Source organism: Podarcis vaucheri (genome assembly GCF_965113315.1).
Source record: "Podarcis vaucheri genome assembly, chromosome: 1".
In the NCBI taxonomy this organism is placed as follows: domain Eukaryota; kingdom Metazoa; phylum Chordata; class Lepidosauria; order Squamata; family Lacertidae; genus Podarcis; species Podarcis vaucheri.
Genome location: NC_138759.1, coordinates 98,659,014 through 98,685,723, shown reverse-complemented (window position 1 = coordinate 98,685,723; position 26,710 = coordinate 98,659,014). Strand labels below are relative to the sequence as shown.

Genomic DNA, 26,710 nt, shown 5'->3' with positions numbered 1-26,710 from the left:
TTCTGGGGGGCTACATTGCAGTGGTGAGTGGGGCCAGAGGCAAAAGTGGGCACAGCAGCAAATAAAAACTTTAACTTTGAACATTAGGCTAGTTTTACACCCAATCTCACACTCCTGTCAGTCTTCCATCAGACAAACAAGAGTTTAAAGATGCACTCCAACTAGGCCAAGGAGGGTATGCGGCAGGGCCAGTGTTGGCTGGGGAGGGTGTGTGGGATGAGGAGAGTCCCAAGGGCCAAATAAAGAAACATAGAAGGTCACATCTGGCCCAAGGTTCCCTAACAGTAGGGTATTTTCAACTAGTCACTATGTCACCTCACTGCTTACTGCTTTTAATTGTTCTAGAGACAGGTCCCAGAGTCTGTGGAGTGGGCAGAAGAAAGCATGGTTGAGCAAGTACTATTACATGAAATTGTTTAAGTTCTGTCACTAACCCAGGGACATATACAGAACTTCAGTGATATGCAGATTGCAGACTAAACTGTAGTGAATAGATCTGATCAAAGGAAGACTGTTTTGAGAAGAAAGGAAATGAGGAATAATTATTTTACCTTATAGCTAAAACAACTGCAGTCTCTTTTTGAGATTCTGCAGTGACTTAATGACTCCTGAAATGTTTCCAGAATCAATATTCTATTTCTCATTTGAGAAATAGCAACGTATTTGCAAATACTGTGATGTTCAACATGCACCGACTGCAGATATGGATCTCTATTCAGTGCTCTTTCAGGCAGGGGATTCTAAGGTGTGAACAGTCCATAGTGGAACACACACCCTTCAACCCAGATGCTGGGATCAAGACTTTTTACTATACAGCATCTTGCTGATACCAGAATCAATTTAAGGATGGATGGGTGAATGGATGGATAAACCATACAGAAAGCTTTTGAGTGGTCAAAGCGCTTCACTCAGATTGTCTTGTAATTACTACAACAACCCTGTAAGATAGATCAGTATTAACCACATATTTTCAGATTGGAGGCTGTTTGAGAGAGAGAGAGAGAGAGAGAGAGAGAGAGGCTTTCCTAAGACCTTGACAAAAGGAAAATTCAAACCTGGGACTTCCTGGTTTTATAGCTCTGTCTTTAGGTTGCTGTGTTACTACCAGTTCTAAACCAACACAGGTCTCTCTCTCTCTCTCTCTCTCTCTCTCTCTCTCTCTCTCTCTCTCACACACACACACACACACACCACCCATGGTGCATCAAGTCAAAACTTCCTACTCAACATATATTCATACCCCCAAGCATTCTTGTATATACACCAGAGCCAATCAGAGCTTTTTAAAGTTCATTTTATAATGAGTGCAAGTTAGGGTTGGCTGGGAATTCAATGTATCAACTATTACTATGCAAATAAACCTGCTTGAATTTCTTGAGAGCAGACATGAGACCCTGCTGGAGTGCCTGCTTCTTAGCCCCCTTCCACACTTAAAAAAACCCCAGCACCTTACCATATTTTTCTGCCAGTGATCCTAGGATTCATGGTCAGTTCTCTGGGACTCAGCAGAAAAGATGACATTACAAGCAGTGAAGGGCTTTCCCACTGCTGCCACCCCCAACTTGCTCTATGTAAGCTTTTGGGAGGTTTTATGGCCAAGGGTAAGGAGGAGGTAGAGGTGTCAGAGAGTGCTGCAGCTGAACATTCAAATGGTTCGGAGTGCTTTCAGGCAGAGTAGGGGTGCAAATGCCATCCCTAATACAAGTTTATGTAACAATGAACAACTATCTGCAGGCTAGCTCTGCTGTGTGGTTTTTTAGTTTAAACTGTAAAGTCTCTAAAATTAATTTGCCTATTATCCAAAACATCCAGTACATGTTACTGATATGCACATGTACATTATTTTAAACAAGGTGCAAAAAGGAATGGTTATCTGATATGATAACCTCTGTTAAAGCATCTCTATACATTCATTAAATTGCAGTGCAAAAATAAATAAATGCTGAAGTGACTGTGTGATTGAAGCCGTGCTCCTTATTTGTGCTGTGATTTAATCAATGCACATACACGCTTGTGCACATTATTACCCCATAATTGGTGGAAGGGGGGGGGAGGAGAGAGACATGAACTGAAAACTTGCAGCAGACTGCAAATGCACAAGAGTCTGAAGAAAATCCTGAAATACTCCAGTAAAAAACAACACATAAAAATGGTTTCCAGAGCAGTAGCCATATTAGTGTGTTGAAGCAAAAGCGACAAAATAGTTTTGTAGCACCATGATCTTTCAGGTGCCCCAAGACTCTGTTGTTTTTAAGGAGAATGGCTGGCTAACATCATCACATTGTTGCTCTGCAAATGATATTTTAGTAAACCCAAAAGAGATATTTGGATGGGAATAATTCTGTGGGCATCTTTCATGCCACCTACATTTGAATCTTCCTGCAATATCCCTTCAAGCTCCCAGTCAAAAATTATAGTGCTTTGCTGCAAGCTCAGAAGCTGTTGCTGCTGCCTCTGGTCACTCACCTTCCTTGGCAGCACCTCACTTTCATTCCATCAACCAGAGCGGAAGAAGGAAATTAGGCTGCTGGGCTGTTCTCTCTCTCTCTCTCCCTCCCCCCCCCCCTCATTCCCTTTTCTCTCTCTAGCTAAGCTACTAGCCTCTGCAATTATGAGCAGGGACAAGCAGCCAAGCCAGAGAAAAAAGAAAACAAAACAGCCTCAAAGCACCACTTCCCTTTTCCTTCTCTGATGGCTGAAATTAAAATGAGCAACTGCTGGGAGGGTGCTTGGGCCTTGGTGGCCACATGGCTCTCGTTGCTTGTTGTGTGCGGCAAAGAGGGAGCTGGAAGGGCCAGGAGTTCCTGGAGCAGCTGTTGTGATTGACAGCTGTAATAAGTGCATGGAAGGTTAGGCACATATGGTGACTTGTTTAGAGATTACTGTGTTTCAGCAGATCAGCGAATCAGGCCTGTAGTGACAGACTCTTGTCTCTGACCAAAATGTATGTCTTTGTCTTCATAGTAACCATAATCCTTGTTGCTTGGTAGTATTTTAACACATTTGGGAAGACATGGTACATCAGGAGTCTGCTATACTAAACATACTTACCAGCAGGTCTCACTGAATTTAGTGGAAACAGCTTTTAAAAGAAAAGAAAAAAATACTAATGGTTAGGACCAGGCTGCATAATCTTCGAGCTGGGCCAGATAATGTCTACTCTCCCAAGCAGAAATTCAAGATTTAAACCTACTTACTAATATATGAATGGAACTTGCACAATTAGGTAAACTAAAATCTATAAAAATGAACCTTTGGGCAGAACAATTCTACTAGATTTGGTGAGAGGTTTGTGTGTGATTGAGTGGATGAGTTGACAGAACCTGGGTTGCCAATGCCAAGGAAGAAGCTCTGTGTGTATGTGGAAGGTACAGGGTTTTTTCTTTTCTTTTAGGGGACCTTTCATCAACAGTCTCCCCCCCCCAAAAAAAAAGAACCCCCAGAAAATAGTATACATTGACAGCAGCCCCAACACACTATCAGAAAATCTTACTTTTGCCCTCGTGGTCACTGGAGCAGCAAGAATGTAGGAAGAACAATGTGGAGGTTTCCGCATTGGCAATAAGGAGGCCTCTGAGTTTAGACCTCCTGCTCCAGCTGTGTTTCTCCTCCTCTATTTATGGAGAGGGGGATATTAAAAAAAACCTTTGGACCTCAGGACATCATCCCAGGAACCAGAGGACCTTCCCCTAAATAGGTTTTTAAAAATACTCTCATTCAACTTTACTAGATTTCATTTCTAAATGCTAAAACTGAATGATTTTCTTCTTCTTCAGTAAATAGAGAATTGATATGTAAGAATAGCACATTATTTAATGTAGATAGTGAAATTCATGATGGCCATAAAAATGAGGTATCAACTCAGCAGCCAGTCTCTCTCTCTCTGCCTCCCTCACTTAAGCATTTAAGATTAGCAAGATGACCAACTAAAAATGTAATTGGCAGGAAGAAAAGAATGTTTAAAACTAGAAACTAGGCATATCCTCAAGGTATGTAGGGAAGATGAGCCACTACAATTAAGATAGAGATTTAAGCTAAACTAGCACCCAAAACACTAAATTAAAGTGAAATTAGCAATTTCACTTCAAGGAAATTACCTACTATTTAAAATAGAAACGCTTATCTCATATACTTTCCTTTCTTTATTCCTTTTTCTTTTTTCTTTTTTTTTAAAGCATGAATCATTAGCTTGAATTGTAACCCAGAATCACCTTGCTTTTGTGAGTTTAAATTACACCATGCCATTCATAACATTGGATGGGGAATCATTTTGGATGTTATAGCCTTAGCCCTAATGTTTCCACTTGTCTTGTGCCATTTTTCACATTGAACAAACACACAGCATGCCAAGCAGTGTGTAGGCTTTTTTCTCAAAGAAATGTACAAAGCGTGTGTGCTTTTTATTCTTATTTCAAATCTGTCCTTAGCTGAGCAAGAAGAAAATAGTGTGAGAAAGTCCTTTATGGGGAGGCCTATGTCTATCTTGGATATATACCAGCACAGTCTCTGTGGCCATTATGGAGAGGATGGACCTGAACAATTAGCACATTACAGTTTTATTGAGCAGCTGAATGGAACTTCCACTAAAGATGGCAAGAGCAAAAAGATCCCTAGTGTGAGTTTTCTCGCTTTCTTTGATGCTATTACCTCTCTTCTTTCTTGAGGGATATGTCTGGTTTGCTTTCTTTTTCTGCACGCATCATTACTATTTATGGATGTCCAGATTGAAAATGTCACATGGACTGCAGGGAAGAGTAAAAGGAACTTTTAAGCATTTTCTTTCCTTGAGGCAAGTTACATATATATATGTGGCAGCGACTTTCGTAGCAACATCCTGCGAATGCCGAACATTAAAGATCGGCTGGCGTTCAGTGTTGTCAGTTTTTACAAGCAGAAATTTGGAAGGTTGCTTATAGCTGCTTTGAGCCATTTTGCAATAAACCACAGTGCATCAAACAATGCGCTATGACTATAAACAGCACTGCTCTTTAAAATATATGCAGAGTGAGAGAACGTGCGTGCACAACTGAAACCTCCATTAAGATCCAAAGTCACTTGGTTTATTTTTTAAAACAACGAACAGATTACAGAAATATAGCCAAGGTTTTAAGGTTTTAAGAGCCACATGCTCTGAGCCTGTTTATATAATTAATGTATCCTCTGCCTTTCCTCCAAGGAGCTCCAGACAGAGTACACAATTCTCTTCCCCTCCTCCAGTTTTATCCTCACAGCTTTCCTGTTAGGTAGATTAAACTGAAATGCAGGACCCAGTTCACACGTAACACCAAGCCAAACCATGGCATAACATGAATGAACAAACAGGCCAGTTCCCAGAGCTAAGATCGCAGCCACTGTGCTCTTCTCCTAATGCAGCTGCTGCTGTGTTACCAGGGGCTAAGACATAGTTTGTCTCACTCCATGATCTGTAACCAAGGTTTGTTCTTGGCTTACTGCTTGTGGTTTGTCTGAAGCAGCACAAGCTACAAACCCAAAGATCCTTAGAGCACCTGGTTGTCTCTTCCTGTTGGAGACCTCGGAAGGGACCTTTGCCAGTTGTGCATACATGCCTTTTTCATTGCAGGACCTGTACCTTCTTCCCGACAGTCCCTAACCACAGTCTCATGTTGTGGTTTCTTTCCTTGCCTTTGTGCTTCTTCCTTTCTCTCCCCTGGCTCTCCACGGGGCTTGCTAACTGAGGCCTGCTTCCTTTCTATATACTTTTATCCCTCCTGGTAATCCAACTCTTTCTCTCCTGTTTCACTTTCATTGCTCTGTAGCCTCTCCATATCCTATAAACTCTTCAAATGTGCTCTCTCTTCTCTCTTTAATTATGCCCGGGACATCTCCCTGATGTTTCAGCATCCTGCCTTTTTCTGCAGCTGCTGTGAGCATCTTTGTAATGCCCCACAGCTGCTGCCATCCTATCACCTCTGGCTGACTTGCATCTTCATGTGAACTATCAGAGAGAGCAGTGACAAGGAAATTAGCATCACCTCCTGCATCCTTCTTATACACAGCTTAGCACCAGGTAGCGCAGCAGCAGGAGGACATGGGAGAGGAGCACAGCAGCTATGATAATTGTTCCAGGAGCTGGCACATTTGCTTATCCATGCTAAGTCATGGTTTGGCGTAGCTTTATGTGCATACTGGGTTACTGACTGGCTCAAGGTCTTCCAGTGAGCTTCACAGCAATTTGAACCTGGGCCTTCCCACTCCTGGCCTGATATTCTACAGTGTGGCATTTTCCTTAGGCTTAATACAATGTTTGAAAAACGACTGTCAGCTGCTGTTTCTTCTGCCCTTGCTCTTTCAGTTTTTAGCCTCACGTGTCCTGCCAAAATTATGGCCAAGCAAAACTACCTGGGCTTTTTTATTTTAAAAATCAGGAAATTAATTATTATTTTTAATTAAAAGCCAACTAAAATGTGTTTGTCAAAGTGTTTGTGTTGCCTTGTTTATGTGATTACTGTTTTCCCTTTTACTCACTCTGTTTTTACTGTAAGCTTGCTTAGAGTTGGCTGTAAATACTGGATTGCTTTAGACACCAGGCTCTGGTTTGTGCTGTGTTTAACTCTGAAAGTCTGTCATTCACAAATGTCCATCAGCCTTGTGTCTAGCAATGTCTGGCAAGTCTAGTTTAGTAGTCATGGCAATGTGCATAATACAGAGGGGGAGAAATTGAGGAAGGGACACTTCTAGGTGGAACAGAGAGTTAGTTGTTCCATCACCGAAAAAGTAAACATTGAAGTGGAAAGACACAAAAGGTACATCGATACTTTTAATATATGTGCAATCAAAGACAGTCCTAACACCTCTCAAGCCAAAACAGAATAAATGCCATTTTGAAAAGTGTTTCGTTTATGTGGACAAACATAAAGTAGCTTTACTATTTATTATTAGTTTTTAAAGAATGATGTCAATACAACTACACCAAAAAGAATAAAGGAAAGGAACTAGATGTTCCACTGCTAAACTGCTTAGAAATCACAATTATCTGAGGAAGATAAATGCTATGAAAAGCAACAACCTTGGTTTGTGGCATCTAAGATCTCAAGCTACAAATGCATGAATCTCTTTGGTTTGTTCTATGTCAGATATGAAGACCTGGGGTGGTTGTTGGTTTTGCATGGCTTAAATACAGGGGTACATTTCTGGAATGTGTAAATGCAGCATTAGGTAAATGTTGGTTGAAGGGATCAGAAAACAGTGCTTCTTGGGATAGAGGCTGATGAGGGAGCAATACACCAATTGTTGGGCTGTAGGTAATTTTTCTCCAGCACATTGTTGTGCAGCAGCATGTAGGGTTGGTTTTTAATGTTTACCATCCCGAAGACAGCAAACTCTTGAAAGCTTAATAAAACACATAGGATTTACCTATTTTAGTATTAAACACTGCAGGATGACATATGAGGAGCAGTGCCTGTGATAAGCAAACTGCCCCTGAAATTTTGCACAGGCAAAAAAAGTCATGCCTTCCATAAAGCAATTTAGATCTATAATGGGGTCTGTTTAAAACAAAGTGTTATGCGCCTGTAATCCCACTTTGAAGAAAAATGTGAAGGTTTAGTGGGAGGAAGCATAGGTGTCACGATGGACAGAATGAGTTTACTCTGTTGTCAAAAGAGCAGTGTGCCATGGCTCTGTGTAAGGTGGCTCAATTAAATAGAATCTTATAGCATGAATAAAATAATAAAATGGTGATTTCAGACTGCTTCCCTAACAAGACTTTTTGGAGGGAACCTCTGCTAAGGTGTCCAATTCCCTGTTTGGTTTTTTTATTTGGCAGGGTTCCTACATATTTTGCTGCTGTGTAGCAGGAGCATTTTTCTTTCTATCACTGCACTTCAGTGTCAGGAGAAGCTGAAGGCATGGCTGAACTCATGTTAAAAAGCATAGGAAGCCTGCCAGAAAACAAGCAGCACTTTGTAGTGTAGCATAATAAATCACAATATATATCATATTATTAGTGCGAAGCTAATGTACTGAAGCCAAGATTGTATATAATGTATTATTTATTATGCAGTTGGGGGAAATATCAGTCAGTCTATTACTAGTCTGCTATGTACTTTGCAGTGGGCCATGACCAGGATGGTCGCCTGCTCCACCTTCTTCCTCTCTCCAGGGGGGAGAAAAGTCACTACATCCCACTGACACACATGCACACTGAGGTTTAAGCAGGAGGGCAGTCAGTGGCCCCAGCATTATGGGAACAACCAGCTGGTCTCATATTGCAGAGGGACAGCTGGTCTAATTATGCAATTAAGAACCAGTAAAACAGTCTCCAGCAAAAGTAGTACTGTGAAGGTTAAACAAAGAATATGATGTGGGTCCTACAAACCAAAATACCTAATGTGTCAAAAACCAGGATAAAGAGGTGCTTCTTCAGTGTATAGCAGGAGCTACACAACAGAAATTGTGGACACACAGCCATGGCAAGGAAGTTCCATGATTTAAGGGCTATCTTAGAGAGGACCCTTTTCAGGGCTGCTGTCTCCCATGTGTCTGAGAGCAAATGAACTACTAAAAATTCTCCTTCTACTGGCCTTAACATCTGAGATGATCTGTAGGAAAGGAGGCAGTCTTCCAGATGTTTGGGGTCTAAGTCATTTAGGGTTTTAATCACCAATGTCAGCATCTGGAATTGGGCCTGGAAGGAAGCAACACAGGACACTGAATAGAGCAAGGAAATGGGCTTACTCGGGGCATCCTGCCCCAGGACCACAATAATTTGGAGCCAGCACCAGGTCTGCTATAATAGTGTGTCTCAGCTTCATAATTCCTTATGGATAAAATGAGCAGATGTTTTCTAGTATGCCACATGCTTAATTCCTATAGCCTGAATCTTTCCTTACTTTGAAGTGTTATCTACTCTATATAAATATCAACCCTGCATGACCTCAAAAATTCTTAAGCTCTGTGCCTCCCACATATAAAATGTTGGTTTGCTGGCAAATTGGTTTGATGTTGTTGAATTTTTATGGTCTGTAATTCTTAGCAATTGATTTGTTCATGCATGTGCTTTGTAACTCAAGGGTATAGTTGAGAATTGTGACCAGCTCCGCTCATAGTTCAAGCAAAAGCATTCAAAGTTAATTGAAGGGTGCATATTATTGCCCTTACATCAGAATTATCACACCATTGATATCTTTTTTTCTGACACAACAGCTTTGTTATTGATTGTGGTGTTACAAAACTGAGAGAAGAATGTTTTTTAAAAAGCAGATCCAATCTTTGTTTTCGAGGTACCCTCTGTGGGCTTTTGCAGATGACAGAAATATAATGAGGTGTGTTCAGGCATTTGGGGACAGGAACAGAGCACACATGTAAGCCCCAACCCTGATGTTCTGGTGCTAGTCCTTGACCTTCCCCATGTTGCCCCAAAAGGCCTGCTGCAGGAGGCTTCTACTCACATTCACTTGAGTAGATAGAGCAAGGCATTCTCCTTGTCTTAAAGCAAATACAATGAAAAGTCCCTTGCACATCTTCCCTGCTCAGTGCAGAGGCGGTCAGGGACTTGTTGTGCAGGACACGGTACATGGGGACATTGCAGGCAGGGCTTGTGTGCCTGCCCCTGAGGGATGTCCATGCAGGTAGCATACCTGAACACACCTCTATTTTATTTACTCTATCAGGCGCCAGTGGTATGGTGTCATTTCCATATAGATTTGGGGGGGGAGGTTCTTTCCTGCAGAACAAAATAGTCTTACAGGTGGGTTTTTTAAAGTATAATATTTTGTTACTGTACTGAAGTAGAACAGGCATCTCTTACTGGTCTTCAACACTTTTTAAAAATTGCTTCATTAATGCTCCTGCACTTTTACAGTAGATGAGTGTTCGACCTCTTTAAAAAGTGGGGGGTTTTTAATAGAAACAATAAAGGAAGGTCACAATGTAGCACTGGTACGGAGAGTGAGGAAAATATATTGCTTGGCACTATGCTACAGTCCAAAGTACACAAATTCAGCAACAAAATGTGGCTTTTGGAGTGCAGAATAATACAATTTATGTGCAAGTCCAATAATTTTCTTGGTTTGCCACAGTAAAAATTCCTTTGTTTCATGCACATGCACACATGGAATCCTAAGAGGCTATGACTTTAAACAATGTTCTTCTGCAATTTCTGGATATTTCATTGGCGTTAGTGAAATAACAGCATTTAGTCGGTTGCAGTATTGACTGTTTAGCTTTCATAGGATTTTCCAGAGACCCCTTGAAACCAAAGAGACATATGTTTGTTTTAATAAACTTGAAACCTGAGGAAGGTTTCAGGAAATGGGGAGAACATATTTGTATTTACTATTTTAAGTATATGTTTCCTCACTTCTGAGGGTATACCCTAATATACTTAGTCTGATCCCCTGGCTGTGCTGGCAGCCAGCTGGCCTACCTGTGCTTTCCAAAATGCAGTGGCATAAGTTCCAGTAACCTTTCACCTTACATTATTTTGTTACTACATTGAGGACTCTGGTTTCTCTTCAGATCATATAAGCCTTCCATTCTTTTATTACGTCAGTAATTCCACTGCAAGTCTCAGTTAGCCAAAGAGACTTCCGTTCACCTAAATGTAGCTTTCCATTTCTTTTGTTTTTCCCTTCGTGCGGCAGAGTGGTTTTGTGTATTGTGCAGATGATTCATTAAGGAGTTTTGATGCTCATATTACCGTGCCTTGCAATTCAAGAACTAGCTAGCAGAGATGAGCAGATTTTTTTAAAACATACACACTCCACTAAGAAAGGAGATGCTGCTGATTTGGCTGTGGTTTTGAACAGAATTGAAATGGCTTCATTCCCAGATAAACTCGGGATTTTTTATTTTTTTTTGACTGAGTGAATTGATTTGGAATTAATGGCATAAACATGTCTCATTGGACTTATGAGACTTCAGATGTATCATATTAGCACAAAATGTTATCCAAATTAGGCCTATCAAAAGGATGATTATATTTGGTGCTACTTATACTGCTTACCACCTTGAAACATTCCAAAGCACTTTGCAAGCACAGCTTGAATCCAAAGATCCCTGTAAATAGTATCACCAGGTTTTCCTCCTCCAGAAGCAGCACCTTTATACCACATTACATGTCACTCTCTGCAATCCCCAAGAATAGCTTTAGGATAGCATGAAGTCTTGCAGGAGTGTGCAGAAATTGACCTGGTTCACATATAACATTAAACCATGATTTATCAAATTATAAACCATGGGTTAGTGTCATGTATGAACTCTGTCCAGCAGCTTACTGGTAACTATGGTATGTTTGCTGCCAACAAACACAATGTGAAGCCATGGTTTATTATTGTCATATGAACATGTTTTGCTGTAATTGTGGCTTGCTGTAAACATACAAACCCAACACTCATCCTTAACTGTGGTTTGTTTTATCACACCACCCAAGACACTCATCAGAAGCAAAAGATAAGAACAACGAAAAAACAAAACAAACTTTGGAAAAATTGACCAGTGTGCTCTGTGACAACTATTTAGTTTAGAAAAAAAGTGATAATTCCATTATATTGATGAGTTCATTGATATGGAAGTTTTAGAGCAGAAACCGTAACATGTTGCAGGCACTAACGTCTTTACATATGTTGCTAAATTAGACATTCTTCATAAATCATAGATTTTTGTACTCAAACTGAAAAAGAAACCAGATATGGTAACTCATATGAAAAGCAAGCTGCAAAAGGAGGAATGCATAATAAAACCATAAGTAAAAAATGAATATGCTTTGCCATCTCCTGTGAACCGAGTCTAGCAGAAACACAGTACTGAGAAGAAATATTTCAGATAAGGAGAAAAGATCTATAGAATCCATACACAGCTGGAGAACCCAACATAAAATTTAAAGCTGCATATATGCAGAGGCATGTTGCTCTGGGTAGGAATCACAGATTTCTATCAATTTGTGGGACTTTAGCATAAAAATAAAAGCAAGTCAGGGAAGAATTGCTGGTGCTGTTGTTGTGCGTTGTTCCCACCACTGAAATAAATTATATTGAATCCCATATTCCTTTAACTTTGTGGTCTGTACATAGATCCAGAGTGAACGCATTCTGGTCGATGAGAATAATCAGTCAAAATATATATGTATTAAGAATTAAGGAACTTCCTCATACTTTCCCTGAAAAATAGGACAAGCAGCCCTGTTGGGTGCCCACCTACCTTGTACAGAATGGATGAAAGGTATGCGACATTGTAAATCTGCAGAACTCTAAACAAAATTCAACAGGCTGCATTTCAGCTTTTGACCTCACTATTAATAGTCCTTCCAAACCAGTAAGGGAAATATGGACATGTAAACATCCCATCTGTACATGCAGATCCTGCATCTATTAGGGGTGATAATGCAGCAGATAGAGATTGTTTCTACCAGTAAGCCAACTTTTGAGATTTCTGATAGCGGAACACTGATCTATCAATTTGGACCATAAATTGTTTGGTTGTTTTTGTACAGGAGCTTTGCAGAACACCAAATTTTGAACATTGAGGCAAAATTGTTCTACAGACGTTTCTAAAAGATTTTGTAGAGTTCTGCATGTAGAAGACATGCCCCAACAGGGCTTTTGTGATCTTTTTGTGCTGGGTACATATGCAATCTAGGTAAATCCCATTAGTTAAAAAGACTGATCTGTGTTGCCATGGGTTGTTGTCATAAAGTAAGCAAATAGCAGTAATCATCATCCACAATGGGAATAGCCTACTTTTTTGTGTGTGCTAAATTTAACCTCTTGTTTAAATAGGAGTGGACATATAGGACAATCAAATAGGACCGAGCACTTGTACATTGCTAAATCTTGACTTTCCTACTGAAATCTTTTCACATTACCAACTCCTGTTGATGTTGTCTGTTAAAAATTCTTGCACACTGCAACTATCAATGCTTGACTGATGTACAGTGCACAGCAGCATGTTTCTCTCTGGTATAATTCAGTAAGCCATTGGCTGAATGGGCTGAAAAAGGCCAAACATATGTGCCTCATAAAGGTATCAGCATTTTTTACTTTCAAGGTTTAATTATCCTCAAAAATAGTGGTGCATCCTTAAAGATTCCTTCACTTCCAAACAAAATACCATAGAACAAATTAGAGGTTTGAAAGGATGCTATGTCAACTAACCATATGTAATTGGTCTTTCTAGTAGGTGGATAAATGACTAAGGAATATATGTTGGAAAAAAGGAAAATGTTGATCCCTGGTTCACTTTAATTGTGTGACATTCATAGCCATTTGTCAAAAAATGACGGATGCAGTGACTGCAACTTGCAGCATCGCCTAAAGTACAGTAAAGTTTCTTCCATTTGTCATCATGACCTCTTCAGTCTTGAAGCTGTAGAAATGAAATTGACGTTTTGTGTCCCTTCGCATTCCTATTGTTGCCTAGGAGTGGATTATAATAAACTGATACAATGAATCCAACACAGGACTGAATAGAGCATTCAAAGCAACAAATGACAAATATTACTTAGGAAGTTTGTAAGACAGTGTAATTGTTATAACAGTACAAACGTCATTACTAATAAAAGAAAGAGATAAAAACTAAATTGAATGCAATAAACATGGCATTGACTCAATCAAGATAAGAGAAGTTGGGAAGAAGTACTGCTCAAAAACATACCCCCTCCTTTTTTATAATGCAGGATTGGAAAAATATTTTGACTCCAAAAGGAGAATCTGATCAGCCGAGTTAAATTACATGAATAATGCTAACGTATTTCAGGGAATTGGTTTTTTTCTTCTTTATAGCCAAAATGTACCTTCTTCATTTATAACATTGATATGCTCTGCATTACGCAGTTAAATATTATGAAGAAAGGAATAGGAAATTACTGATATACTAATATGAGAGTTATGTTCTCGGCATGATGAGTGGGGAATATGTTACATAGCTTGCATTAATGAGAATTGTGTACAGCATCGAAAATGAACTGCCGAACCATTTTGTATTTCTTCAGTGGCACGTTGTATGATTCTTTCTGCTTCAGATTTGGCCAATCTTAGCTGCTTTTGTTTTCCTCTCTCTTTTTCAGAGCACTGAAAGTCAGTAGCTGGGCTATAGTTATAGGTTTCAAAATCCTAGAGAACCTGTGGGTTGTGCACAGTTTATTCTTCCACACAATTATAGGTTGAGTATTTATTTCTTGTTTTTTTTAATACATAGTCCTAACAACCCTCCTTCAACTTTGCTCTTCTGCTGTTAGGATAGTGTGTCTTTCATAATATTTCACGAACCCCTCTGCCAATACTAGAGAAAGATGTGTTATCACTCAAGAATGCTTTAAGATCGTGGGAGAATGGATACAGTCAGTGCTTTTTTTGGTTTTTTTAAAAAGGAGGTACCAGTATTCATTTCTTGGCTGTGGGTGCCAGCAAAAGATGGATTCCATGGAAAGCAAAAAATAGAGGTGACAGTACCATCACACACACATAAAGCACTGAAGAAGAAATTGAATCTAAACTGAGGATGAAAATTTTATCTCGCATGTAATAATCAGAAACTGGTGGACTTCCGGATCTAATTAGAAATAATGTTTCAACAGAAAAAGAAACATTCTAAACGGTGAGCTATTGACTGGGTGTTTCAAAAGAGAGAAAGAAAAATTGAACAAGTTATTATGGGGCTAAGTAGGCTGAGAAACGGTATGCCCCTCAGGTGGCATGCTCTTTCAAGAACTACAAGTCCCAGAATTCCTCCTGGCAGGAGGAAGGGACAGGTACCCTGACCATCTATGCTGGAAAGGTTTGACCAATCCTGGTTCACAAATCAACTAGCGGTGATCTCAAAGGAGAGACCCTCCTTGAAAATACTTTTTCAGATAGCATCAATATCTGGAATGAATAAGAGTTCCAAACGTCCCTCCCCTTGTTCCTGCCATTCCCCGAATTCCTTAGTACCAGCCTCCAAAAGACTCTCTGCACCTTTCTATTTAGGTAAAGGTAAAGGTACCCCTGCCCATACGGGCCAGTCGTGTCCGACTCTAGGGTTGTGCGCCCATCTCACTTAAGAGGCCGGGGGCCAGCGCTGTCCGGAGACACTTCCAGGTCACGTGGCCAGTGTGACGAAGCTGCTCTGGTGAGCCAGCACCAGTGCAGCACACGGAAACGCCATTTACCTTCCCACTATAAAGCGGTACCTATTTATCTACTTGCACTTAGGGGTGCTTTCGAACTGCTAGGTGGGCAGGAGCTGGGACCGAAAGACGGGAGCTCACCCCGCCGCAGGGATTCGAACCGCCGACCATACGATCGGCAAGTCCTAGGCACTGAGGTTTTACCCACAGCGCCACCCGCGTCCCTACCTTTCTATTTACTTGCCTGCAAATGGGGATGGTGGCAGAGATTGGTAGAAGGTGAAGAGGTTTTTGGACAGAGTTTTTGGCTTCCCAAGTGCTCTATCAGTCTTGATGTGCTGTTTCTAACAGTGTCAAAAAGTGGAGGAAGAGAGGGAGGGAGGAAGGAAACTTTTCCCCCTGCTGCTACTGCCACCATCTCCTCTTTCAAGTTAATAATGGGAAGGATGGAAAGAATGCCTTGGGGCTCATGTGGAAGGGATCCTTTCATTTCACGACACTCTCAGATTGTCTCAAGAAACTTGTTTCCAGTTTTGGGGAAAACAAATCTGTTTATTTCCAGTTAAGCCCAAGAAGAGCCTAGGGACCTTCATGTATCTCTAATAATCAGAGGCAATGGGATTTGAAGAATAGTGGGATCCAATGTTGCTGATAGGATTTACAGGTCCCAGAACATTTGCGAGTAATTGAGTTAGGCCTCTGGTCATAATGCCCTTCATTTTAATACAAATCAGGAATCCAGTAATGTAAGGAGGGTAAACAATGTGAATGAAAAGAGGTTGGTGGAGGATATTGTTCAGTCTTTCAATTTATCAAAACAAACTAAGGTTCATGTGAGAGAACAGCAGGCCTTATTATATACTGGCACCAGGCCCAAAAAGAATATTATTGGGCAGTGGGCATGGAAGCAGTGGCGGGGGTGGGGGTGGAATACCTGCCTTGTTGCAGGATTGATAGCTATCCTACAACAAGGAGCTATGCATTCCAACATGCTACATCACATGGTCAACAGCCACATGCCTCTGGATGTATTTCTGCTATTGAAGGAGAGGACATACAGCTCCTAAGTAATTATGTTTTAGAAATAGTATAAATCATTCAATAAATAGTACACATGATACACATGTGTGCTCATGCTTGTGTCCATGCATGTACATCTTGTTGCTATGCTATTCCTTTCATTCTGAAACCTTAAAATTCAAGGAGCACATTCCCTGAGAATAGTTTAATATACAGACACGCATACAGATCTAGATATAGACACACAACTATATCATGCAGGTATGGGAATGAGTTGACTTATTCTGTGCTGATCAGAATCACAAACAATATCCAATAGCATTTAAACAACAGCATTCCAGACAGTAATAGCCCGTCCATTCAAAATATTGCAGGTTTTAGGGCTAGAGAAATGGCATTTCTTCTCTACAGAACAGCAGCTTTGAGAGAGAACATGCAGACAGTGTGCAATGAATGTGCCTTTATTCCAAACAAAAAACCTGAACATATGGAAGGGCCTCTAGATATTTCTTTCTCCTTCCATTCCTCATTATGAACTCAGAACTGAGTTTCTCAGCTAATTTGAATGCTGGAGTCAGTAGCATGATAATAGTACACAACATGGTTTTGCAGCATTACTCTCCTCAAATGCATGCCAACAGGCAAAGCAAAGCAAAACTGATGGTTTCTTATAAGAACTTAACCTAGGCAGGTGGTGTCAGCAATTATGGAACATTGCACTTGCTGAGAAACTGATAAAACTGCACAAGACCACCAGAGAATCAGATACTTGGGTGGAGGGAGTGGTTTCCCCTTTTATTATGTATGTTAGCACAGAAAGCACACCACATAAACCACCAACCACTCATAGGATATATTGGAGAGATATTTGGGGTGGATATCTAATGTTAGTATTTCATTCTCCCATTGCTGGGTCATATGATCCTGTGTTTACTTTTCTGTACTGTTATGTGTATGGGAACGGAAGTCAGTCTGAGAAGCTTCCGCTCTTTGTTCTCTCTCTCTCTTCTGAGGGAACTGTCTGTGTGAGAAGACGCAGCTCACTGCTCCTCATGGTGCTTTTGTTTTCTTTGCTGTAAATAAAGACTCATACTACATATCCAGCACAATCTTGCTTTTCGTTTACTCTGCTAGTGTGTGTTCACATCTATGGATGTGGGTTGTAGTGTTTTATGGGACTGAGTCAGGAGGAATGTCCCAATATCATCGTTGTTGTTGTTGTTGTTGTTGTTGTTGTTGTTGTTGTTGTTTTAATGATTTTTTACCACACACACACACACACACACAGACACACACACACACAAAATGCAAAAGCCTTCTATCAAAACAATCTTCTACACAACAAATCAGCTATTTGAAGAGGTCACAAAAGTGTACAACTTTGCTGAGTTCTGCTACCTTGCTTGCCTAGTGGAGAACATTTAGAATGGCAGCTTTTAAATATTGCTTGAAAGTGGCCCAGTTCCACACATATCGTTGAACCATAATTAAACATCAGCTGTGAATTGAAATGAATGAGCAGCATACTGGTGCATGCTGCTCATTGGTGCTCAGTTTGCTGCTAGAGCTCACTCATTTCTTTGTCACAAATAAATATTTAATTGTATTTATTTTATTACTTTTATACTTGTTGAAGGGATGTTGTTGTTTTCCTCTAAAGCACCCTATGTTCTTGTGGGAAAGGAAGGTTAAATATACTTAAAATAAAATACCAGTCTCAATTTATGAAATTATTGATATGTTTTAAAGATTCCTATTTATTCTCTTCCCAAAAAAGAGAGTTTAGTCCGGTTCCTTTTAAACTGAGAGGCTTGGCCTATACAAGGTCTACTCTGAAGTAAAGCCCATAAAGTTCAGTGGGGCTTTCTTCCAAGTAAGTATTCATAGGCTTGCAGCTTAATTCTCCCAGAATGATCTAATATTTATGCCATCTTTTGAACCTGACAAACATATTGGCTGCAGCCTGATGAAAAACAAAATTTCCATATTACAGTAAGGTTTCAAAAATGATATCAGTTTAAGAACTGAAAATGAGGGTTAATGGAAGCCCATGCCATTAATTTTGACTTGAGCCATTCCCCCCCCCCCTTCCTTCCTTTCTTCACATCAGGCTTGCCTTCCTTCCCTTGGAACTTGGCTTTCAGTACCCCATGCAATATTCATGTATTGTTGTTGATTGAAAAGCAATATCTGTATCTACTGTGATAAACCAACAGGGAGATGCCATAGAACTAATAGCAGTGAGCAATGAATGACAAATACCATTTGAGATGTCTGTATGTTGCAGCTATATAATTTAGTCATCTTTTAATAACATTTTACAAAGGCTCATAAGAGTGATGTAAGCTTTAGTGGCATATATCAGAGTCCGCCCAGCTTGAATTGCTCTCTATTAATCATTTCGGACACTTCCTAACTGCTGTATTTCCAGTAAGTAGCTGCTTTGGATTACTCCATTCTTTGCTTAATCACTGGCAAGCCCCCTAGAACTACTGTCAAATGCCTGCAGACTTAAAGGGCTTCTTTTAACTACTCTAGGGGTTATTCATAGTAAATAAAAGCCTGAGTGGTTACTTAAAGAATTACTGGATAATTGCTGTCAAACATCTAAAAGTGATCTCTCCAGTAGATATGCTTTTAAAATATGCACCCAACACAACAGCAAAAATGAAAGGTAACATGGAACATACTGTAAAACAAGACCTCAAATAGATTTCAGTAAATGTCAAATAAAACACAAGTGGGTGGAAATGGGGAAATTAAATAGGAATAAATTACATTAGAGGGAATTTTAAAATTAAAATTGTAACCTCACATTAATAGTACATGACACTTTTTTATGTCAGGAGGGCTTTAAACTTCACCAGGATCATATATCTGGCAAGTCAGGGATCATGTATTTATAAAGCTGCAAAATGGAATTAGAAACACAAGAGTTATGTTTATTAGAATTTCTGGAAAGTGGTTAGCCGATAAGCAGAAGGTAAATGGAATTTGGTCACACACTTGCAAGAATAATTTTCATGCTTAAGCCAAACAATGCAGCCATTCCTGAAGTCAGATCTGAAAAGGCAGGAGAGCGGGCCTGCGGGGCTTTTGAAGCTGAGGCAACTCAAGCCTTATAAAGTATCATAAATTAACAGTAGAGCTTTTCACAGACATTATGAACTACTGAAGCTTTTGTTGGCATAACTGAAGATAGCATACACTTACAGCTCCTTAGAATGGAACCATCCTGTTATAAATTGCTTTGATTAAGCAACAGCAGTCCATAAACGTAAGCCTGCTGATGGATTTGCAGTTGCCGAAAAGTTAGAAGTAGCTACCCAGTGTACACAGGAAAAGCCCAGAGCCAGCATTTTGTTTTTTTAAAAAAATAAAATTTCTGTACCACTTGATTGTAGTGAAACCTCTACGCACTTTATATTGCATGTGGTATGTTGATAACCATAACAGATACAAACCTCCCAGCTCCCTGTTCAGTCTTCATGCACAAGAGTTAGATTTAAATGGAAAGCTATTTACAATGTGCTTCTGAAGACTCAAACACATTTGTTGGTTCCTTAGATACTAAGACATTTGGAGATTATTAAATCAGTATCTTTAATGATTCAGAGGTGATAGCAAAAAAAAGTCAGTGAACATTGCTTAAGATGTTCCCATTCTTATCACAAAAAGGGAGCACTTTTAGTGAAAGCACGTGAAGACTTTGAGGCATAGATCTGGCTCCCTGAAGTATCTGTGCAGTGGGAGGTGGTAAACACAGCTGCAATGTGCGTCACATGCTAAATATTAGTGTGCCTGCATTTCTTGTAACAAGTGAAACAATTTTAAATTGAACTGAATTGCAGAGATTCCTAGATCTAGTGCTAATAAAGATCACACCTTTGCTATGTGTTTCTTTTTTTTATTCACTTAGTCAAAGGTAAAGGTAAAGGGACCCTTGACCGTGAGGTCCAGTCGTGGACGACTCTGGGGTTGCGGCACTCATCTTGCTTTATTGGCCAAGGGAGCCGGCGTATAGCTTCCAGATCATGTGGCCAGCATGATTAAGCCACTTCTGGCGAACCAGAGCAGCACACGGAAACGCCGTTTACCTTCCCGCCAGAGCGGTACCTATTTATCTACTTGCACTGGTGTGCTTTCGAACTACTAGGTTGGCAGGAGCAGGGACCAAGCAGCAGGAGCTCACCCTGTCATGGGGATTTGAACCGCAGATCTTCTGATCGGCAAGCCCATGGCTCTGTGGTTTAACCCACAGTCTCATCCGCATCCCTTAGTCAAAGCAGGTACCAATTCTGTAGTTCTTCCCCTCTTGCTTCCTTGTGCAGTTCATAAATTGGGGATAGATGAGTGGGTGCAACATATTTAAATTTTAATTCTCAGTTTTGGTGGTCAATAACAGCTAGCACTCTATGTTGCAAATTTGTGTAGATTTTAGAAAAAAATATATAAAGGGTGCTCCAGTGGCACCAAAGCTTTGGCCAATTCTGCACAATATTTCCAAATGCGTTTTTAAGGCAGCCCGTGTCTAAAATAATTGCTAACCAATGTTGAGCCAGTTTTGTGAGCCACCTGGGAATCTAATGAAAATCCATTTCAGATTTTACTTTGGAAGGATCTCAGATATGGAGAGTTGGTTGTGTTCTGTTCATTACACCAGATGGTGTCCCATTTGGTGATTGCTAGTTTATTTGCAGTGTGGTATTTTGTTTCAAGGAAAGAGGGACAAGTTAAATCACTTATATGTGTGGCCCATAATCTGCATGATCAAAAGTCCACTGAAGATATCAGAAATATTTGTTTTAACTTTGGCAATTGTTTAGTTAATACTGAACTTCTGAACTGCTGCAGGAAATAATCTAGTAAAAACTAATCCTAAAGTGATATTTATTTCAGGGAGATTTCTTAGCTGAAAGAAAATCATCTCTGCATGCCCCGAGAATTTAAAGTACCAAGGAATAAAACTGAGGGAACAATGGTTCCACGAGTCTCCTGGTATTTTTATGTTGCAAATGTTTGCATATCATAAAACCACATTTCATTTATGCATCACTAAAACAAGGGCTAAAAGCAGATATTATTCAATGCTGTTGATATACAGTATATTCAGTGATAAGGAAGGAAACGTGTCATGGTGGTGCTTAAGAACTGAACAATATTATTGAGATGTTTTAACTTAGCTGTAGCTTTAGAATCGGCCTGGATTCATCTATGGATCTTTTAGGGAAAGCTGGGGCTAAAATGATAATATCTGTTTCAGGTAGGCACTAATACCCTATTCCTGAAGGCAATTCTATTTCCGTATCCCTTTATTGGGATGCGGGTGGCGCTGTGGGTAAAACCTCAGCGCCTAGGACTTGCCGATTGCATGGTCAGCGGTTCGAATCCCCGCAGCGGGGTGAGCTCCCGTCGTTCGGTCCCAGCTCCTGCCCACCTAGCAGTTTGAAAGCACCCTTAATTGCAAGTAGATAAATAGGTACTGCTTTATAGCGGGAAGGTAAACAGCATTTCCATGTGCTGCTCTGGTGCCGGTTCGCCAGAGCAGCTTCGTCACGCTGGCCACGTGACCTGGAAATGTCTGCGGACAGCACTGGCTCCCGGCCTATAGAGTGAGATGAGCGCACAACCCTAGAATCTGTCAAGACTGGCCCGTATGGGCAGGGGTACCTTTACCTTTACCTTTATCCCTTTATTAACTGTATGGGACTACTGATTTAGGTCAGTGTGGCGCAATGTCAATAAATTAATTGATTAAAAAACACACCAGTATTTATAATAATGAAAAAAAATCAATAATAAATCTGGTGTGTGAGGAGTTGTCTCATGAAGCCTGTAAGAAGTCAGCCATGGCTCCTTGTTAGGGTGCTGAAGGACATATCTCACCAAACAGTGACAGGTATAAACAGTTAATAGCTTACATTTGTATTTTAGATTGTGTTCAGTCCAAATATGTGGCAAGTAACTAATGCCAAGTCTGTTTTGCTGGCATCAGTCTGCTCTGATGTTTCCTGAGTTACCAGGACACACACTGTGATCACTGGCAGCAGTAGCCATGGACAAAGAATGACATAATTATTGTTATTGTTATATCCCACCCATCCGACAGGGTTGCCCCAGCCTCTCAGGGCGGCTTCCAACAAAATACTTAAAAAAATGAAATCTCAGACATGCTGAATTTCCCACATCATTCCATGCTGTTTATCACCTCCATGGAGGAAGCAGGCAAGACTGAGCGCTCCAACCTGCTCTGCTCTTCTTCAATACTTCCCAAGTGCTCTGCAATCATTCCTAGCACCTTGGAAATATCAGAGCAGATGGGAAGATTTCGCACACACACACCTGAGCACTCAGCAATCATCAGAGCAATTTGGAGGACTTGGTCCACCCACCTCCACCATGGAGGAGAAAAGTGGAAGGAAAGAGCAGCAGGGAACACATTATGTCTGTCTTTGCCCACTGTCGCCTCCACAGACAACACAATGAGTGTCTCTATGTTGAGCCGAGAAGCATAGAATTGTTGAGTTGGAAGGAAGCACAAGGGTCATCTAGTTCAGCCCTTTGCAGTGCAGGAAACTTTGAGATTAAGAGCCTCATGCTCCACCAACTGAGCTGTTGAGAGCAGAGGGGGGTGCTGCACTGGTGGCAGGGGGATAAGTCTGTGTGTGGTTGTTTGTCTGTGTGTGGTTGCGAATAACCTGTGTTGTGTATTAGGTGTTTGAAAAGTGTGTGATTGTGGGCCACCCACTTCGACTCGGCCCCCACCTTCTTTGGGATCTGACCCCACCCACTGTAGGAATGATTTTAGCCACAGTAAATGCTAAAGCCCGGAGAATGTTCCTAACTTTGTTATAGATTGGAACTGAAAGTTCTAATATAGCTACTATATCATGTTTATTTGGAGTTTCAATGAAGTTTATCTATAAAACATATAGTAATGTATTTTAGAGACATCATATGCACTACCCTTGCATTTCAGTAGTATTTCAGTCCTCCTAATAGTTTTTAGTTATATAAGGCAAACACAAGTTCATTCACAGATCTATCATAAAATATATTTCGGTCTCACTTATTCACTATTGACTGTCAGAATGGTTAAGATGGTTCCATGACAGATTGAATACTGAAATAAGGAAAGAATGAAAATACAATATTTGGACCATGAAATCTGCCAGAAATAGCTGTCTGAACTCCAAGACCCAGTTTATATGTTTAACAGAATCACACCTTTTCTGGACAGTACCAATCTAGGTTGCAAGTTAGAGGCGGTATATTTGACTACTCTTGCTTTAAAAAACTTTTTTTTTCTGAATTAAAAACACAAACATATCAGGGTGAAAAGTTCAACAGAGTACACATTCTATTACACACACACACACACACACACCCTCCGCATTTGGAAAGGTGCTCTCTTTTCAAATAGTCAACTGTACCCCCACCCCCAGTTGTAATCTAAAGTAGTATAGTAAGTAGTATAGTAGGGAAACTTGATTTGCTGACTGACAATTTTCTGAGGTATCTGCAGCCTTTAAAATTGCCTCGACCAACTCTTAAGGCAAAGGCAAGCAGCTGGAAGAGCAGCTTTCTCCAGTGCAGTGGTGCATATGTTTTATTAGGATTGAAACAGAAATGTTTCTTTTTTAAATAATTTTTATAAAGTTTTACATTTGAATTCAACACAATCATTATCACAGAAAGAAAAACATATGTGAATCCCCGCCTCCCCCCACCCCTGACTTCCCTCAACTTCCTCTTCTGGTTCTTTAAATATCAGTTTCTCCTGCTTGTTTTGTTCCACCTTAATTTTGTATTCTTTTAGCTAAACGTTTTTGCATTCTTATCATTTTTATACCATATTTTCCCAAATTACATCTTACGTTTTATTATTTTCCCAGTTATTGCCTCTTAACTTTTATATTTGTTTTCTTAGTTGTAAGTGTTTAGAAGTGAGTCTACTTCTTTACACTGTTTCTGTAAGTACATCATAAACGGTTCCGTCTTTTTTAAAGTCTCTATTGTCCTTGTCTCTAAGTTTTCCTGTGAGCTTCGCCATTTCAGCATATTCCATCAATTTTACTTGCCATTCTTCTTTGGTTAGTATCTTGTCGTCTTTCCACTTTTGGGTTAGTAATATACTAGCCGCTGTTGTAGCATACATAAATAGTTTCTTCGACTTTTTTGGCAAGTCTTGACCTGTAATGCCTGGCAGAAAAGCTGGTCTTTTGACAAAAGTTATCTTAAACATTTTTTCAGTTTGATTATAAATCATTTCCCAATAGCTTTTGATTACTTTATAGTTCCACCACATGTGATGAAACAGAAATGTTTCAATCCTGTTTCAGTGGTTAAAAAAAAACAAACTCCAGCTGAAACAGGCAATTTGTGTTCAGGCATTGAAATGACATTATTTAAATGTTCGATTACAAAGATCCAGAAGAGAGTGGGTGTCTCCTGCAGTCTGGTTTTGTATCTGCCATGAATTGCCTTCGCTGAACACCCTGTCCTCCGTTTCTTATTTTCTGCATGTTTACACCAGATGGGTCACACCCTGAGATTGTACCCTTGACTTTCCTTGCAAGTGTAAAATTTAGTTTGTGAACACAGGTGTGCTTCAGGCTACAGATTACATTTAATCAGCTGAAACTCAATAACACCTATTCCAGTTAATTATATTGGATTGGAATCCCTCATACCAACAAAATATTACCGATTAGCCTGTACAGTCATACCTTGGAAGTCGAACAGAATCCGTTCCGGGAGTCTGTTCGACTTCCAAAACGTTTGACTTCTAAACACAGCTTCTGATTGGCTGCAGGAAGCTCCTGCAGCCAATTGGAAGCTGCGGAAGCCCCGTCAGATGTTTGGCTTCCAAAAGAACGTTTGAAAACCAGAACACTCACTTCCGGTTTTCAATCCTTCAGGAGCCGGAACATTCGACTTCCAAGATGTTTGGGAGCTGAGGTACGACTGTTAATAAAAGGATGTATCCATGCCTATATGCAGTGCTTTTTTATAAAAAAAAAATGTTTAGTGGTACTCTCATTACCCTACTCATTTTCTAATACTGCCCCTCAATGAGGCCAAACTTAGATTCATAAAATGTTTAGGGGTATGAGTCCCCCCCCCCCTGAAAAAAGGACTGCCTATATGTACAACAGGAGTGGGTAGACATCAGGCTTGTCAGAACTACTTTTTTAAATAAAACCCCAAGATCTACCAACCACTGCTAGATGTAAAAGAGTTAGAAGTAGAGAATAGGATGCCTCTGAATAATGTCTGTGCCTGGAAATTCATTTTAAATAGCACAACTGAACTGAGAGCACTTTCACTGGAAGTCCACTCCTGGTTAGTCTTCTTCATTTCAGCAGCCTAATTTAGGTATAAAAGGTTATTTTGTTATTGCTGTTGTTAAACCAGTGGGTATCAGTAATGCATGTCAATCTGCTGACAGTCACTCAGAGATCTTCGAGTCTGCCCTGCCCAATTATACTTAATCCCATAGCTTTAAAAACATACGTCTTCATATAAGCATTCCACCCCTCATCCTATTTAACTGTTGTTATTTGTTACAGTCTAGATGCATATACAATTGTATTGAACCCTAAATTTCCCAAGGAGATGCATTTTCCCATGTTACTCCGTTCATAGAACTCTCTATACCTAATATAAAATTATTGTCTTAGTCAGCTCTCTCTCTCATGTGTCCAGTCTTCTTTGCAACCCCAAACCTAGTCCCTGGCTCCATTGCTAACTTATCCATGCTGCTACTGAAACTTAATAACCCCACAATAGCATTAGCTTTTCCATTCAAAAAGGCCTACAATTAGTCATCAGTGTTACAGGACCTCCTCTTTAGCAGCTGCCATAAACACTGATGAATTTCTGAGGCAAAAGGAAAGAGATGCAGAAGAGTGCCTTGCTGAATCACGTCAGAGCTCCATCTAATTCAGTCTCCAATAATGCCTTCCTATACAGCCCTAGGAAGCTCACAAGCAGCCTTTATCTGCTGTTTGGGAGGCAGCTATTGTCTATGTTTGGCTCTGATGTGCAATGTATACCGCTTCCAAACATTTGCATGGGTTGATAGAAGCCACAGCACAGCTTTGATGTGCTTGGTGCATTTCTCAGAACAGTGTTTAGTTGTTGATTCTGGCTGCATTTTAAGGAATTAAGCTTAACGTGGTTACTGGATCTACAGTGCCAGTGAGTGCCCTAGAGGTACCAGAAGTACTCAAAAAGTGAAGAAGCCAAGTAGTCTTTTTGCAGCATTCTTTATATTGCTCTGCTTTCTCGGTTCTGGAAAAGTTATGGAACATTGCTATGGATTTCCTTTTCTTTGGATGAGGGGTCACTGCAGATTTACAGGTTCGTTTGTAATATCCACTTATTTCAAGCTGAGCAAGTAGTAAGCCAATACCAGTTGAAATATTAGTCCCCAGAAGCTATGAGGTCAGTAGCAATGGCAGAGAAATCCAAAGGTTTTAATATGCACTGTAGGGACATACTGCTACATATTACTAATTTTATTACAAATGTAGGACACAATCAGGTTTCAGTTTGTCACTCTACTGTAGACTGGCCATAAACCCTTAAGGTTTTACAAGAAATAACAACTTAACAACACTC

At 40.2% G+C, this 26,710-nt stretch overlaps 1 protein-coding gene across 11 annotated transcripts in view; it reads left to right on the top strand.

The window, feature by feature from the left end:
- Window positions 1-26,710, top strand: part of NCKAP5 (NCK associated protein 5) — a 621,685-nt gene that overhangs the window by 573,625 nt on the left and 21,350 nt on the right. For 10 of the 11 annotated variants that reach the window (XM_082197111.1, XM_082197112.1, XM_082197110.1 and 7 more), the window contains one exon: window positions 4,428-4,615. The exons of the other annotated variant lie outside the window; for it this stretch is intronic. In XM_082197111.1, coding sequence (XP_082053237.1) covers window positions 4,428-4,615 — 188 coding nt within the window. The remainder of the gene's footprint in view (window positions 1-4,427; window positions 4,616-26,710) is intronic. 11 annotated transcript variants of the gene reach the window in all.